The sequence below is a fragment of the Monodon monoceros genome, unplaced genomic scaffold, assembly GCF_005190385.1.
Source record: "Monodon monoceros isolate NGI ecotype Baffin Bay Population unplaced genomic scaffold, NGI_Narwhal_1 Super_Scaffold_20, whole genome shotgun sequence".
NCBI classification, from domain to species: Eukaryota; Metazoa; Chordata; class Mammalia; order Artiodactyla; family Monodontidae; genus Monodon; species Monodon monoceros.
This window is the reverse complement of record NW_021703777.1, coordinates 76348741-76366145: the sequence shown is the minus strand read 5'-3', so window position 1 is coordinate 76366145 and position 17405 is coordinate 76348741. Positions and strand designations below refer to the sequence as shown.

Below are 17405 nucleotides of genomic sequence, written 5' to 3'. Positions count from 1 at the left end.
TCAAAACTCACCAGACCTAATAAAATTCTAAAGAAACTGACAAAAAGTGCTACCCCTAATGTCACCTATAACTAGATAGTATTGTCTGTGAGGAAAATAACTCAGTAGGTGCTCTTTATGTGGAAACAAAAATAGAGGGCTTTGTCATTATTCATCAGGCACAGGGAGGAGACTGCTGCTTTATTAAAAAAAAAAAAAAAAAAAAAGACAAGGTTAAAAGTGAAGTGGTAGCCCCCAGAAGTATAGTATCAATTGTTAATCTAACTCCTACCCCCAGGTGGCCATATGTTGTACACTTCCAGTAAATTCTGACTCAGTCTTACCTAATAAGAAATGAACATGCAAAGAAAAACAATAAACCAACAATAAAACCCTGTGATGATGAATGTTGCTCATTCCAAAATGATAGTAAGGAACTCTAAATAAAATAAAAAACAAAAATTGCTTGTACACAGCAACAGTGCAAGTGTCATCCATGCCAGGTCCTGTGCACACAATCTCTTCAATGCAGTATAAGTTTCCTCTCAGCAGCCACCTGCAAAGAACTGAAGTGTAGTGAATGGATTTGCACTGCAGCTGATTCACTGACACTGTAAGGAAGAGTGGCCAGTGCCATTATTCATGTTTAGTGGCTGAATACTAATCCTGGGAAATACTTAGTCAGTAGACTTTTTTCTTAACAAGCAGTTTCTCATGAACAAGGTCTGGTCAACAGTGAACTAGAATGAATCTCAACCTGACCTCCTTGACTTTTAGGACATTTTTAACTCTGCCTCTTTTTTTTTTTAAACGTCGGTTCATTGGTTTATTTATTTACTTTTGGCTGTGTTGGGTCTTCGTTTCTGTGCGAGGGCTTTCTCCAGTTGCGGCAAGCGGGGGCCACTCTTCATCACGGTGTGCGGACCTCTCACTATTGTGGCCTCTCTTGTTGCAGAGCACAGGCTCCAGATGCACAGGCTCAGTAGTTGTGGCTCACAGGACCAGTTGCTCTATGGCATCTGGGATTTTCACAGACCAGGGTTCGAACCCGTATCCCATGCATCAATAGGCAGATTCTCAACCACTGCGCCACCAGGGAAGCCCCCTCTTTGCCTCTTTTAAAGTGTGGTTTGATAGGCAGCCACTAAAATAAATCCTCCCCCTTTTCAACTTACTTCTTTTTTTTCCCCTAAGGTTGGCCCTGTGTAAACCTAAAAACATATGGTAACTTTATATACAAGGTTTCTCAAAGTGCAAAATGTGTTACATATAATTTCATAGGCTTCATTTATACAGAGCATTCTATACAATACAGTACAGTTTGCGATTTCTGTTCATAAATTTACACCACTTAGACAACTACAGTTGACCCTTGAACAATGTGGGTTTGAACCGCCATGGGTCCACTTATACATGGACATCTTTTGATAGTGAATCCTACAGCACTACATGATCCACAGTTAGTTCAGTCCACAAATGCAGAGGAATTTTGTATACAGGGGAGGGGGTTGACTACAAATTATGCATGGATTAACACACCAACCCTTGCCCATGTTGTTCAAGGGTCAACTGTACTTCAAAAGGTTGGCCACTCAAAGTAACCCAATGCCTTCCTACACAAGGTTAATATAGCTGAACTGTACAGGCTTTGTTCAGAACAAAACACAGTGAATTTACACTTATATATACATACATAGTTTAAAATGCTCTTTAAATGGTTAAGGATAGCTAGACAGATCTCACCAACCATGAAATATATTTTGGTTTCTGGTTTGCACACATACATTGTACACAATATTTAAAAAAATAATTTGCAAGACAAGTCATTTTATTTATTTTTACACCATCTACTCAGGCTGTGACTCTTTTGGAAGGGTTCTTGCCCGCTGTAGAACCACACTAAGCTCTTCGATGACCTTTGGTGGTAACTTATTATTAGAGTCCAAAGTAGCTTTGCCATTCCTGTCCTCAGTCTTCCTCAGTGTCTTTAGGCCTTTCTGGCCTTTCTGTTGCCCTTGAAGGACCTCAGCCTCTGTGTCCTCCAGACAGTTGAAACTCCAATGTTTTCTGGTTCGATTTCGAAGTTTCTCATCCTTGTGCTCCAGGCACTGGGCCACGATGGAGGCTCTCTCCCTTAAGGTGCCATCCCCAGGCTCTTGGTCATGCTTTGCACTGAGCCGTAGCCTTTCGAGTTCTGCTTTTGCACTCTAAAAATAAAACAAAACATCTCACAGGGAAGCAAGATCTGGCACACTTTTTTTAAAGAATACTCTGCACATAAAAGTTGATGCTTCTTGTATTAGAATTTATTTCTATGATTTAGGTTCTAACATGACTTTGGTACAAGCAGCATGTCTGAATTTATAGACTGACCTTAGAGCTACAAAATCAACTGAAATGGAGATCATGGAAATTCATTTTAACAAGCATTTAACATACCACTTCAAAGATGTCTTTCAAGTTAGTTATTCAAATTGACTCTCATTTCAAACTTGCCTCTTCCAATTCAGTGCCACGTATATGTGTCACATATTCATGCATCTGTAATTCCTACAGTGTTATACCCAAAGGACAGAGGAAAAAGGGAGTCTCCGTGGCCATGAGTCCAGGAAATGCTCTGTACTACAGATCCCTCTTTGAGAGTCACAATACATATTAGCATATTAAAGAAGCTAAGAAATATTACAGCAGAAAAATCTGACTTCTTTTTCTATTTTCTCTTCCCCAAATATTTGACTAGTGAAACCTTTTGCCCACATAATGCCCTATTAGAATCCCACAGAAATATATACTTATGAAAATACTGAAAGGTATATATAGTTGTGTATTAAAACCCACTTTTGTATCAATGGATTAAAGTACACATTCATTCAGTGAACTTTAAGTGCCTACAGGTACCAGAAATCCATCGAGACACAACTTGCATTGGGACAGAGGTGCACTTTCCTAACTAGCGTCCAGGGTGTCTTGTGACTGGGCAAGTACTGGCATCCAGAACTCTCATGAGATTCTCAAAGGTGACTACAACCTCATCAAATGTAAGATAAAAGAATGAACAACAGAGAAGCAAGCATCTAGTGGATATGGAGCCACAGCAAAAGGCTACCCAAAAAACTGGGTCAGGGCAGGAAGGCATAGTCATTTTTCTTTTCACGAACAAGAATTGAAGGAATTTCTTCAATATTTCCCTAGTAAAAATTGAAAAGCACAGAAAGAAGAAATCCAAAAGAAATTTTTTTATTATATTACAAATGTTTGAGAGAGAGAAGATGAAATAAAAGGGGCAGTATATAATATTAAGAATGGGACTATTTTGCAGATGGCAGAGTAGTAGGATGTGAGCTCACCCCTTCATAGGAAAACACCAAAAATCACAACTAACTGTTGAACAACCATCAACCAAAAAAAAAAGCCAGAACCTACCAAAAAAGGTACCCTACATCCAAAGATAAAGAAGCCACATGAGATGGCAGGAGGGGCACAATTGTGATAAAATCAAATCCCATATCTGCCAGGTGGGTGACCCACAAAACTGGAAAATAATTATACCACAGAAGTTATCCCATAGGAGTGGAAGTCCTGAGCCTCACATGAGGCTTCCCAGCCTGGGGGTCTGGCAACAGGAGGAGGAGCCCCCAGAGAATCTGGCTTTGAAGGACAGCAGAGTTTGATCACAGGAATTCCACAGGACTGGGGGAAAACAGAAACTCCACTCTTGGAGGATACACACAGGGTCTCATGCACACCAGGACCCAGGGGAAAAAAAAGGAATGAACTCATAAAAGACTGGGCCAGACCTACCTGCCAGTATTGGAGGGTCTCCTGCAGAGGCAGGGGGGAGGCTGTGGCTCACTGTGGGGGACAAAGACACTGGCAGCAGTAGTTCTCAGGAGTACTCACTGGTGTGAGCTTTCCTGGAGGCTGCCATTTCCTCCCCAAGACCTAGACCCACCCAACTGCCTATAGGCTCCAGTGGTGGGATGCCTCAGGCCAAACAACCAATACAGCACCACCCATCAGCAGATAGACTGCTTAAAGTCTTCCTGAGCATGGCCCTGCCCACCAGAAGGACAAGACTTAGCTTCACCCACCATTGGGCAGGAACCAGTCCCTCCCACCAGGAAGCCTGCACAAGTCCCTTAGCCTCATCTACCAGAGGGCAGACAGCAGAAGCAAGAACTACAATCCTGCAGCCTGTGGAAATGAGGTGGCAGAGGAGTATTTCCCAGATGAAGGAACAAGATGAAACCCCAGAAGAACAACTAAGTGAAGCAGAGATAGGCCACAAGCAGAGATAGGCCATTCTCCTGTGGGAGAGGCCACAACAGTGAGAGGCCCGCGTACCGCAAAAAACAAACAAACAAAAAACCCCTATATATATTCTGTCTACAAGAGATGCACTTCAGATCTAGGGACACATACAGACTGAAAGTGAGGGGATGCAAAAAGGCGTTCCATGCAAATGGAAATCAAAAGAAAGCTGGAGTAGCAATACTCATATCCGAAAAATAGGCTTTAGAATAAAGACTGTTACAAGAGACAAAGAAGGGCCACCACATAATGATCAAGGGATCAATTCAAGAAGAAGATACAACAATTGTAAATATATAAGAACCCAATATAGGTGCCTCAATATATAGGGCAAATACTAACAGCCATATAAGGAGAAATCGACAGTAACCAATAATAGGGATTTTAACACCCCATTTTCATCAATGGACAGATCATCCAGACAAAAAATCAGTAAGGAAACACACTTTAAATGACACATTAGACCAGATGGACTTAATTGAGATTTATAGAGCATTCCATCCCAAAGCAGCAGAATACATATTCTTCTCACGTGCACATGGAACATTCTCCAGGCCATGTGCTGGGCCATAAAGTGAGCCTCAGTAAATTTAAGAAAATTGAAATCATTAAGCATCTTTTCTGACCACAACAATATGAGATTAGAAATCAACTATAAGAAAAAAACCCATAAAAAACACAAACATGTGAAGGCTAAAAAATATGCTATTAAACAACCAATGGATCACTGAAGAAATCAAAGAGGAAATCAGAAGATACCCAGAGACAAATGAAAATGAAAGCACAATGATCCAAGACCTATGGATGCAGCAAAAGCAGTTCTAAGAAGGAAGTTTATAGCAATGTAATCTTACCTCAGGAAACAAGAAAAATTACAAATAAACAACCTAACCTTACGCTTAAAGCAACTACAGAAAGAAGAACAAAAACCCAAAGTTAGTAGAAGGAAAGAAATCATAAAGATCAGAGCAGAAATAAATGAAATAGAAATGAAGAAAACTACAGAATATCAATGAAACAAAAAAGCTGGTTCTTTGAAAAAATAAAATTGATAAACCTTTAGCCACACTCATCAAGGAAAAAAGGGAGAGGGCTCAAATCAATAAAATCAGAAATGAAAAAAGAGAAGTTACATAGACACCACAGAAATACAGAGGATAAGAAACTACTACAAACAACTATACGCTAATAAAGTGGAAAACCTGGAAGAAATGGACAAATTCTTAGAAAGGTACAATCTCCTAAGACTGAACCAGGAAGAAATAGAAAATATGAACAGATCAATCAGGAGTACTGAAATTGAAACTGTGATTAAGAAACTCCCAACAAACAAAAGTCCAGGACCAGATGGCTTCACAGGTGAATTCTATCAAACATTTAGAGAAGAGCTAACACCTATCCTTCTGAAAGTGTTCCAAAAAATTGCAGAGGAAGGAACACTCCCAAACTCATTCTATGAGGCCATCATCACCCTGGTACCAAAACCTGACAAAGATACTACAAAAAATGAAAATTACAGGCCAATATAGCACTGATGAACGTAGATGTAAAAATCCTCAATACTAGCAATCTGAATCCAACAATACATTAAAAGGATCATACACCATGATCAAGTGGGATTCATCCCAGGGATGCAAGGATTCTTCAGTATCTGCAAATCAATCAGTGTGATACACCGTATTAACAAATTGAAGAAGAAAAACCATATGATCACCTCAATACATGCAGAATAAGCTTTTGACAAAATTCAACATCCATTTATGATAATAACTCTCCAGAAAGTGTGCATAGAGGGAACATACCTCAACATAATAAAGACCATATATGACAAACCCAAAGCTAACATTATATCCAACAGTGAAAAGCTAAAAGCATTTCCTCTAAGGTCAGGGACAAGAGAAGGATTATCAATTGTGCCACTTTTATTCAGCATAGCTTTGGAAGTCCTAGCCATGGCAATCAGAGAATAGAAAGAAAAAAAAGGAATGCGAATTGGAAAAGAAGAAGTAAAACTGTCACTGTTTGCAGATATATATACTATATACTATACTATGCATAGAAAATCCTAAAGATGCCACCAGAAAACTACTAGAGCTCATCAATGAATTCGGTAAAGTTGCAGGATACAAAATTATTACACAGAAATCTGTTGCATTTCTACACACTAACTATGAAAGATCAGAAAGAGAAATTAAAGAAACAATCTCATTTACCATCTCATCAAAAAGAATAAAATACCTAGGAATAAACCTACCTAAGGACGCAGAAGACTTGTACTCTGAAAACTATAAGACACTGATGAAAGAAATCGAATATGACACAAACAGATGGAGAGATATACCATATTCTTGCATTGTAAGAATCCACATTGTCAGAATGACCATACTTCCCAAAGCACTGCTATCTTTAAAATAGATAACCAACAAGGTCCTCCTGGATAGAACAGGGAACTCTGCTCAATATTCTGTAATAACCTAATGGGAAAAGAATTTGAAAAAGAATAGATACATGTATATGTATAACTGAATCACTTTGCTGTACACCTGAAACTAACACAACATTGTTAATCAACTATACTCCAATATAAAATAAAAATTTTTTAAAATACTATTTTGAAAAAAAAGAATGAAACTGAGTAGCATAAACAGTGCTGTAACTAAGGATGTCTAATATAATGTTTAAAGGGCAACACCTCACCTCTTTATTTTTCTCTATAGTGCTCATCACTTTCTAATATATATACTAGACAAGCTACTTATATCTCTTGTGATTATCTGAATGCCCTGCTAGAAAGTTAATGCAATGCAAGGATTCTTTTGTTTGATTTGTTCATCGATGTGCAAACCTATCACAGTGCCAGCACACAGGAAGTGGTCAATAAATATTTTCTGAATAGGAAATGAAGAAAGCTTAAAAAAATTCAGATGTTTAATATTCTGTTCTATTTTCCTAAATTTCAGCAGATCAGGACATGAAATTTTGTAAGTCAAATTCAAGCTGAATAAAAACATTTTAATCAACATAAATTATAAATAATTTTGCAATTTAGAATTTTCTGATAAGCTCATGATTATACATCTCAGACAAGTATTTCTTCTCTAAAACTGATAGGAAGAAATATTTAGTTATTTAGTATCTAGTTGAATTCCAAAGTTTAATTAGAATATGTTTAAGAGAGATAGTAGTAATAGTTGCACAACCATGTGAATGTAATTAATGTACTATGCACTTAAAATGGTTAAAATGGAAAATTTTATGTGTATTTTATCACAGTACAAAAAAAATGAGAGATTAGTAAAAATTATGGCTATTTAGCATAGGAATGTGACTGGGAGTTTATAAATATGAATCTTACTAAAAAGTTTCACATGACATCTATTACGGAAAATCAAGGATCAATATAGAGTGGTTTTATATATTATACAGTGCTCATTACTTTTCAGTTATCAGCAGAAAGACTTTGGGACGCTCTTAGATGCAGAATTTAGAGGCCAAATATTCATACATGTAATGCTGAAATTTCAAGTAAAACTATGATATTAGCCTAAATGACATAACCTTACACAAAGGTGGGGAGGCATGATGAAGTGAACTGGTAGAAATCAAGAGATGGTAGTGAGTGCTTTGCGTGAACAATATGGTGTGTGGAGTGCCTTTGCATGTTGTGGGGAAAGAAAGCCAAGGCATCAGTACTGTGGAAAGAAGGGCATCATTTATGTGCTGCACTATCCTTAAGGTCTTAATAATTTAAAAAGAAAGACTGATAAGGTATGAAATTAGGAGAGTAAAAGGTAGGCTGGTCCAGACGATGCCAGTTTGTGTCAGAGGGCATTTAGAGAAAACTGTTTGTTTAAATGGAAATGAGGATCTGAAATGGAGTGTGTCTCCCAGCAGAGAGAACACCCCCCCTATGAAGTAAGGGCTTTTATTATCCCTAGGAGCTTACAGATAAAAGCTGAGCACAATGAACACGATGAAGTAGGTACCTAAGAGGAAGTAGGAGAGCCGTAGGTAGCATCTAGCTTGTACATTCTTATGCACTATTTGCCTCTTCATGTATGATTTCCTTTGTCAACAACTTACTTCCTCTGGCTTATTCACTAGCTCACTACTAATTTACTCAATAAATTTTGGGAGTCACTTCCTCCAGGAAGCCTTCCCTGCCTGGAGGAGGTATTCTCATACAAGTTTCTACTGAACCTCATGAAAGCAAGACAGCTCATGGAATGGGAAGTCACCAAATTCACCAATCTGTCAACAATTTGTTTGAAAAGCAACGCTTCTTGAATATATCTGTTGATATGACTATATATATATATATATATATATATATATATATTTTTTTTTTTTTTTGTGGTACGCGGGCCTCTCTCTGTTGTGGCCTCTCCCGTTGTGGAGCACAGGCTCCGGACGTGCAGGCTCAGCGGCCATGGCTCATAGGCCCAGCCGCTCCGCAGCATGTGGGATCTTCCCGGACCGGGGCACGAACCCATGTCTCCTGCATCGGCAGGCGGACTCTCAACCACTGCGCCACCAGGGAAGCCCGATATTACTATATTTTTTTCTTATGAATCTACTCTTAGTAATACTTTGTCATTTTATTAATATATTTTCTTATGTATTTACATAAATCTAATTCAATAACAAATATTTTATTGGTTCATATGAAAACTTGCAATTCTAATTTTGTCTTCTTTTTAAGAATTAAATTTTAAAATTTGTTGAATTACCACATTTACTAAATTTACAAAAAAGCTTGGTTTGGTTTACTAACAAATTTTCTAGCAATTAATATTTCACAAAATTGCTTTTGAAGCCTTTAACGATTTTGTTACAGTTTTTGTACAGTTTTCTGGTCTCAAGTATGCTAAAAAATAATTGTCTCTGAAATTCTGGATTTGGGATTAAGTAAGAAATTATTATATATTCAATCATCACCTCAGTTCTGTACTGGATACTGGTTAATGTATTTTGATCCTAATAATTTATTTTTTGCTTTGCTCCGTAATCAATCCTGAGGCACTGTCAGGAGAAGCTGGAGTCACAGTAGGACATATCTACTCCCTATGTTTCTGTGTTCCCTAATCTGGGTTCTTGGGAAACATGACTCTTAAAATTCCAGATTAGCTGAGGAATCCATAGTTCTGCAAAGCAGTTTATTAGGAAGAAAAACCTGTAAGCGCAGAATGGCAGGAGGGACAAGCTCCTGAGTTCTTACTGTCTTATTCCTCCTTTTGATCACAGCAGCGCATAAGGACTGAACAGGCAACAAAGGGAATAAACCATTATTTCAAAGCTTTTATCTTCTGGAGAAGAAGCATATTACAGTGAGATAAATGTTCAAGGAAAGACAGTCATGGAAAAACATTTAAAAAAAATCTGATCACTAAATTAAAATGGCTTTTGTCTTTCAAAAGTTATTCCTGTTACACCTGAAACTAACACAACGTTGTAAATCAGCTATACTCCAGTAAAATTAAAAAAAAAAAAAGTTATTCCTGTTTGGAAAGCAAGGAACTCACACAGCTTAATGGCCAAACCTAGGCTCCAAGAAGAAATAACAGTATCTTTTACATGCTTTTCTTTTTGCTTTGAGGGACTCATTTAAGGCCTTGAAATGCACATTAGTTGCAAATTGTCTAATGAGTTTTGAGTGCAAACAGCCTATGTCTTTTTCCTGAATCAAGACTGATGCTACTTATGGTCACCCTGCCCTTCAAGGTGAGAAGGAAAGCACACAGTTTTCATGAAAGATGCCAAATCTTCTTTACTGATGCTCAGGGGTCATCTTGCAGTTCCTTATATTAACTGAGACACCCCATTGGTTCCCAGCCTCTGAAATTTGATTGTGTTACTGGAAAGTCTAATTACCATGGCTCCAGACATTCTGCCATGGGCTCATTCTAAGGAGGTTAGAAGTGAACTTGTAAGGCTAATTTGAGACTGTGATTTTTATCACCAGAACTTCTATATACATATTTAACATTCTTGGCCACTTCAGGAATAAAAACAAAAAGTGGTATTGTACATATTTAATTGAGTGGTCAATGACATTATTAAAATTGATCATTTAAGAGAAGTTAATAAAATATAAAACTTCAGAGAGTGGCATAGGGTTATTCATAAAGTTTTCTTGATGGATGTTATTTTTACTGTGCGTTTCAAAGTGCTTATTACTGTGCTTTTGAAACCAATGAAGTAATTAATGCATTTAATCACATTAAGACATAAGAAAACAAATGCTATGATTAATATAAAAACAAATAAAATCCTAACCTTACCTCAATATCTCTCCAGGCTTGGGTTGCATTTTTCTCATGCTGGATGGGAATTAGAGGCAAACCTCCAATTTTGGGAGTTTTGGTTATAGAACGTTTTCGTTCCTTTCCAGCTGGTGGCCATATATCACTTTCATGCTGTGGAAACAAAATTTCTTGCTGTGGGTGTGTGATTTTATTATGTGGTACACCAAATTATATAGTCACTTGGCTCCTTTCTCATATATCCAAGTCAGATGATCTGCTTTCCATGAGAAGGCTGTTTGTAATTATGATATTCACTCTGATGGCGGCACCGCTTGAGGATGTAAAACTCTTAAGTGAACTGAGCTTTGAGGTCTCAGTTCAATTTCTAAACTTCAAATACATGCCTTCTGTACTACTTATCCAACCAAAAGGGGAAAAATATTTAAGGAAACCGGCAAATCTCTTTGTGGAAGAAAATTAATATACGTGTCTACATTTTTAGGCCCTGTAATCAAAGCAACTGTACATTCATTTTCCCTTACCACCAAAGATAACTTTAGTGTCAAAATAATTTGACATTATATATACCCCAAGTCAACCTAAGGCATGGCTATTGGAAAAATTATCTTTATTTTATGACTTTTTGAAAAATGTTATTTTCATCTAATTGAATTCCAAAGAAACGTTACCTTGTACACAGACATTTATACTGAAAATCATTGTACAACAGAGAGTGGCACACATTTGTTCTCAAACTATTGACTACATATTCTGGGCACTGAGCAATTATAGATATGACTGGAGAAAAGGTAATTTTGCAAAGGGGAGAAATATCCATAGGTTAAAAATATAAGCTCTTGGATGATAAATCCTTAAGACATGCATATAAAAGAAAAATCTTTAAAGAATTTTTCTATTCTTCAGGGTAGATTAACTTTTCAGAAGTTGGGAAAAACAAATTGATTTTCAGACAACAGCCTGTGAAAGAAATACAGAATACCAACTACACACAATGAGACGTTTACAGATGTTATGATGAAATGAAAACCATTTGGTAAACTATATAGCTAAATGCCTACTCATTTTTTTCCTCTACTCTTAAGAATGAACAGATTCTTATTCTTATGTTGCAATTAGTAGTTTAACGTCGTGTTTTATAGCAAAGAACTAATTTCAACAAATGTTGACTATATACTCACTTTAGCAGCTAAGTTATACTGAGGGGCAGACTGCTTGACTTTGTGCTTATCAATATACAGATATTATCTCATTTAATCCTCAATGATCCTACAGTGCAGGTCCTATTATTACTAGATTTAGTGCATAGGCATCAGATCTACCCTTGGATTTCAGTGAAGTGCTTACTTTGGTTCAGCAAATCTACAATGGTAAATTATACAATATTTCAATCAGAGAGAAAGTTACAAGCTTCATATTATTATTTTTATGTCATGGTCTTAAACTTGGTAAAAAAAACTTTGATATTACATAATTGGGATGTTCCCAACATGTAAAGCTGGGAGAATACTGGCTGGGAAGGAATTAGGTAATACTATGAATTATGCCTACACTTTTACTCACTGATGTATAATATATGTGTTAAACGGTATTTTGAGGAATCTAAGAGCAAATGTAGTTCTCAAACACATTTTTTTTTTCTGACATGATATACAATGCTGTGAATACCAGCTAATTAGTTCTCACTGGATTGATCCAAGAGGTATTTTTCCCAATAACAGAAATCTTTAGATCTAAGTAATATGTTCTGATAACCTTTATAGTTATGTATAAGTGACTTCAAAAGTCATACTGCATGGAGCATATAGCTGAGGATCATACTCTCATTATTATAACCAGTGATCACATCCCCAAATCTTCATTTCTGCATCCCACTTTTTCAAATTTTTTCCCCACAGCTTTACTGAGGTATAGTTGACAAAACTGTAAGATATTTAAACTGTACAACGTGATGATTTAATACATGCATACGTTGTGAAAGGATTCCCCCCATTGAGTTAATCAGCATATCTGTCATCTCACATATTTAACCTTTCTGGGTTTCTTTTGGTGAGAACATTTAAGTTCTACTCTCTTAGCAAATTTAAGTTATATAATACAGTGTTATGAACTATGGTCACCATGTCATCTATTAGATCCTCAGACCTTATTCATCTTATATCTGAAAGTATGTACCCTTTTACCAACCTCTCACTATTTCCCCCACAGCCCCTGGCAACCAACTGTTCCATTCTGTTTCTATGAGTTTGATTTTTATATGGGATACCATGCAGTAATTGTCTTTGTCTGGCTTAATTCACTTAGCAAAATGCCCTCCAGGTTCATCCATGTTGTCCCAAATGACAGATTTCCTTTTTTAGGGCTGAACAATATTCCATTGTATACATGTTTGTATATATGTATGTGTGTGTATATACACACACACTACACACATCTTCTTTATCCATTCATCCATCGATAGACACTTAAGGTTGTTTCCATACCCTGCCTATGGTGAATAATCCTGCAGTAAACATGGTTCTGCCTCTCACTTTCTGACCTTGACATCTTTCCAGGTAACCTAGTTTAGTTTCATTAACCCTAAATATTCTTTAGACTCCTTGAGACCTTCAGTCCATTCTCCACCACCATTCTACTTTTCACATTTTTTCCCACTTCCTTCACAGTCTGGCTTAGATTTCATGGTCAATCAGTATACTCACCTCCTTATAAATAAGATCAAGTCCTGTGTTGCTTCTCCTTTGATCACACTTGCCTGGCAAAGCCCCAAGCCTAGTTAAACCCAATTATACTTACTCCATGGGTGCCTCCAAATTGATGGAGGGGAAATAAAAAAATAGAAAATCAATCTGGAGATGCATCTCACTTTAAATTTACCCTTAAATTTCAAGTGAGCACTTAGCCTTCCCTTCATATTCTAGTATAGTACAACTGGCTCCCTCACTCTCTGAAGGTATTATCTCATCTTTTATTCTGCCCCTACACTTCTAATATCCACCCCTGACTCACATGTGGTGACCTCACTGATTTAATTGAAAAATTATTAGTAATCATCCAATAATTTCATTTTCCCACCATGAAATGTACCAGTCTCTCTGCATCTATAGCCATATAAACAAGGCTCCCTTCTCTTCCAATAAGTATTTACTCTGATTATAAATAACTCTGCCCCAATCATATCTATAATCACTCAGTGGACCAGAATATATAGTCAATAATATGAGAACAAATGTGCCCCACACTCTGTTGTACAATGATTTTTTTTCACAATGCTGAACACATGCACTTGCTCACATTGCTTCCTGTTGGCTCAGGGCCTCTGCTGGTTTAATATTCTATCCTCTAATTCCTTGATAGAATTCTCTACATGTATCACCTGGTTTTCCTCCTTCCTCCAAGCTTCTTATTTCTTTTGCTCAATTTTTCACTTCTGTTTGACCTTTAACGTTTGGAATGTCCTAGGGCTTATTTGTCTGTCTTCTCTTTCTCTGTCTTTCCCTATAGCCTCCCCTCTCCAATTTTGTGTTCTAATTCTCTCTCATTCATACAGTCTCTCTCTCGTCTCACCCTATCCTCCAATGGCCTTTCAACACAATCCAAATGCTGACTTCCACAAAATTTACATTTCGGCCCCAAACTTTTGCCTGAGTTTTTGATCTATACACCTAAACTGCTACTCATCATATCCCCTTGTATGTCTAACAGGCATCTCAAATTTCATGTGGCCAAAACAGAACTCTCAATTTTCTTCTGCATCTCTGATAATGTCACCTACATTCTTCAGCTGCCCAAGGCCAAACAAACAACTCGGACTCTTCCTTGATTTCTACTCCTCAAACTGCTATAGCTGATCAATCTGTAAGCTTTACTGCCTCTACCTTCAAATACTCCTCAATCTGAATGTCTTACCAGACCCACTGTTACCACCCTAGTCTGAGCTGCCATCTTCTTCCACAGAGCTGTTCTTCCTGCTTCCATCTTTGACCTTCTACAGTGCAGTTCAACAAAGGAACCAAAATTATTATTTTCCAGTAATATAAGCTGATTATATCTTTCCCTTGTTTCCCACTGAAACTCCTAAACTGGGACTACATCATTTGTGCCCTGCCTTCCTTATCTCTTACATCCTGTCTCAGATAGGCCTTCATGATAGTCATGGAATAAGTCAAGATTATAACATGTCAGGACCTTGCTGACCCCTAACCCTGCCCTGGAATGCTCTGCCTGTCCTGCATACCTGGCTCCCTCATTTCAGACAGGTCTCAGCACACCTTTCAGATACTCAGAAAGGTATTCCCTGAGAATCTTTCTCAATTAATGTCCTCCTTATATCAGTCACACTGGCTTTCCTTTCCCTAGCTTATTTTATTTATTGTTTTATCACACTAATATCTATTTGAAATTTTATCAGATTATCCTCTATAATATTTTAGAAATACTAATTGAGCATGTACTTTGTAAGATGTATTGGGTTCTGTGATGCAGATATATAATTAGTTCTAATAAGACTGACAAGGTCCTTCCTATCATGGAGTTTACATTTTAGTAGGAAAAACAGACATAAACCTAAAGACACAAATGCTTTTTAATTAGTATGACAGTGTTGAAGTAAAGAAGGCTAAGGGCTCCTATAGCCTGAAGGTCTAATTGGTCTGAAGGTCAGGGAAGGTTTCTCTGAGAATGTGACATGTAAGCCGAAGACTTTTGAGGCAGGGGTAAGGATGGGGATGGATATTAGAAAGGTATTCAGGGCACCAGAAAGAATGCATTGTAAGGGGCACTCACTGTTGGATTGTGTGTGTGTGTGTGTGTGTGTGTATTAACGTATATATTAATGTTTGCTATTTTCCTGTCTCTTTCCCTATGGAGGTGAACCATTAAATCCTCAAATCCAAAAGGACCTCAGTGTTTACCTTAATCCTAAGAAGTGGAATGAACTTAAGAAATGTAATTGGGCTGAGTCTCTGGGGCCAACACAATGAGGGACAGGTGAGTCAGGGAGAAATAACTTGGTGGTAAGAGCAACCTCTGCTTCCTGGCTATTTACACCTTGATTTTCAACTAGAGACTACTGACTTCAGTTATAAAAATGAAAACAATTTAGTTGTGCCATAACCAGACACTGTAACAGTTTCAGACTCTATAGTTCCAATTTTACTAATACTTCAAGCCTACTCTTTTTACAGTAGGACTTGAATATCTGGATTTTTAAACAGTCACAAAAAAGAAGCAAAGTCTCTAAAATGTTAGCAACTGGTCTTTTTCTGAAAATGCATTCCCAGGTAGTAATGGTAGAATCGGGCTGAGAAAAGCAGTGTTTATTAACCACTGGGAAGGTTAATAAGTTACATGAACAGAGGAAATGGTTTTCAAAACAAATAAGGACAAGATTTGGGGGTGAATTAACTTCTCACTTGTAAGAGAAACAGGGAAGCACATCCTCAGTAATAAAGAGTGGCAACTTAATTGTTACCAGTGAATTTCAATGCTCTTGTGGGGAAGCGTTGCTGGGAATTTGGCCAGACAAGGTTGGTTGGGGAAGAAACCAGTCCTATTAATGGGTCTATTTAACCCTTCACTGAAAGAGTGAGTCCTCCAATAGGGAGGAGACTAATTGGGGAATTGAGTATAGACGTTGGCCTCTGGTGCCTCTGTGTTAAACCACTAACTAAATGTATGGTCCTAAGCAAATCATGGAGCCTTTGGTAACCTTTGTTCCCTCATCTATAAGCAGTGCCATGCAATTTGTTGCAAGGAATACATGAGTTAACTCTTTTGAAGTATCTAGCACACAATATGTATTTAAAGAAATGTACGTTCCTGTCCTTGTTTCTGGAAAAAGCAGGAAGCTGTGGGGAGAACAAGAAGGAAAAGAGCACATTTTCTAAACAAAGATTAATGTGGGACTCTGGGAGAACCACAGCTTAGACAAGTCCATTTCTTACACCACTGTCTTGAAGCATCTCCCCAAGCTGAGGAGCTGCTGGGCTGGCAAAAAAAAAAAAAGATGCAACAAAGAGTAGACTCTCTTTCAAAGAGTAATGGGTAAATCTGGGTTCTCATATATTTAAAAAAACATGAATGAGAAAATAAAAGTATACACATAAAACTCATTAAAAATTCTTTGAAAACTACTACCCTATTAACATTTGCTATAAACAGTTGTTATACTTTACTGGCTAGTTGAAACAGATACAATACCTGGGCAATAAAGACATTGGCCATCCACTCCATCTGAGTTTGTGAACTATCACAACACAGGTGCCTGCAAAACAAGGTTTATAAAATATAATATTGAAAAAGACAGTGGAATTCTCCAGTGTATTTATTTGGCGAGTAAGTGATCAGAAACCTCTTGGGGTTTCTCCTCTTAATGACATTAATGTAATCAAAATGGGAGTATTTCAATACAAGTTGCTTCAGGCTTCTGTTAAGTGTACAGTATCAAAATAGTATAAATATGCTAGTTTAACCAAAATATAGCCAAAGGCTTTGGTAACTGCTGAAAAATGATCGGTGGTATTTTTGGAAAGGCAGAAAGGTCAATGTCATTTGCTTTCTTAGGTACGTGACTGTAAAACATCTATTTCCCCAGAAACTCTGAGCCTAAGAAGAAAAAGTTTGTGCACATAAGAGCAGATTTTTGAAAAAGGCTTTATCAGCCACCTTCATTATGATTATAAACATTATACCCACAAGGCTCATGAAAAATGAACTAAATGAAAAACCGCTGCATGTCCAATAACACTGATTCAGTAACCTTTTATTGAAAACCTACACAAAACAGAGATGTTGCCCTCTAGGTTCACATCATCTATTAGGGGAGCAAGGAATATAAACAAATAAATTATA

The 17405-nt window shown here is 37.3% G+C and overlaps 1 protein-coding gene across 5 annotated transcripts in view; it reads right to left on the bottom strand.

Annotated features, from left to right (window-relative positions):
* Nucleotides 1-760: 760 nt before the first annotated feature.
* ARAP2 (ArfGAP with RhoGAP domain, ankyrin repeat and PH domain 2) overlaps nt 761-17405 on the bottom strand; it is a 194879-nt gene continuing 178234 nt past the window's right edge. For 3 of the 5 annotated variants that reach the window (XM_029234845.1, XM_029234846.1, XM_029234844.1), the window contains 3 exons: nt 16755-16818; nt 10572-10706; nt 761-2186 (listed from right to left, as the gene is read on the bottom strand). In XM_029234845.1, coding sequence (XP_029090678.1) covers nt 1827-2186; nt 10572-10706; nt 16755-16818 — 559 coding nt within the window. In that variant the 3' untranslated portion in view covers nt 761-1826. The remainder of the gene's footprint in view (nt 2187-10571; nt 10707-16754; nt 16819-17405) is intronic. The other 2 variants (XM_029234842.1, XM_029234843.1) reach the window with 1 other exon arrangement.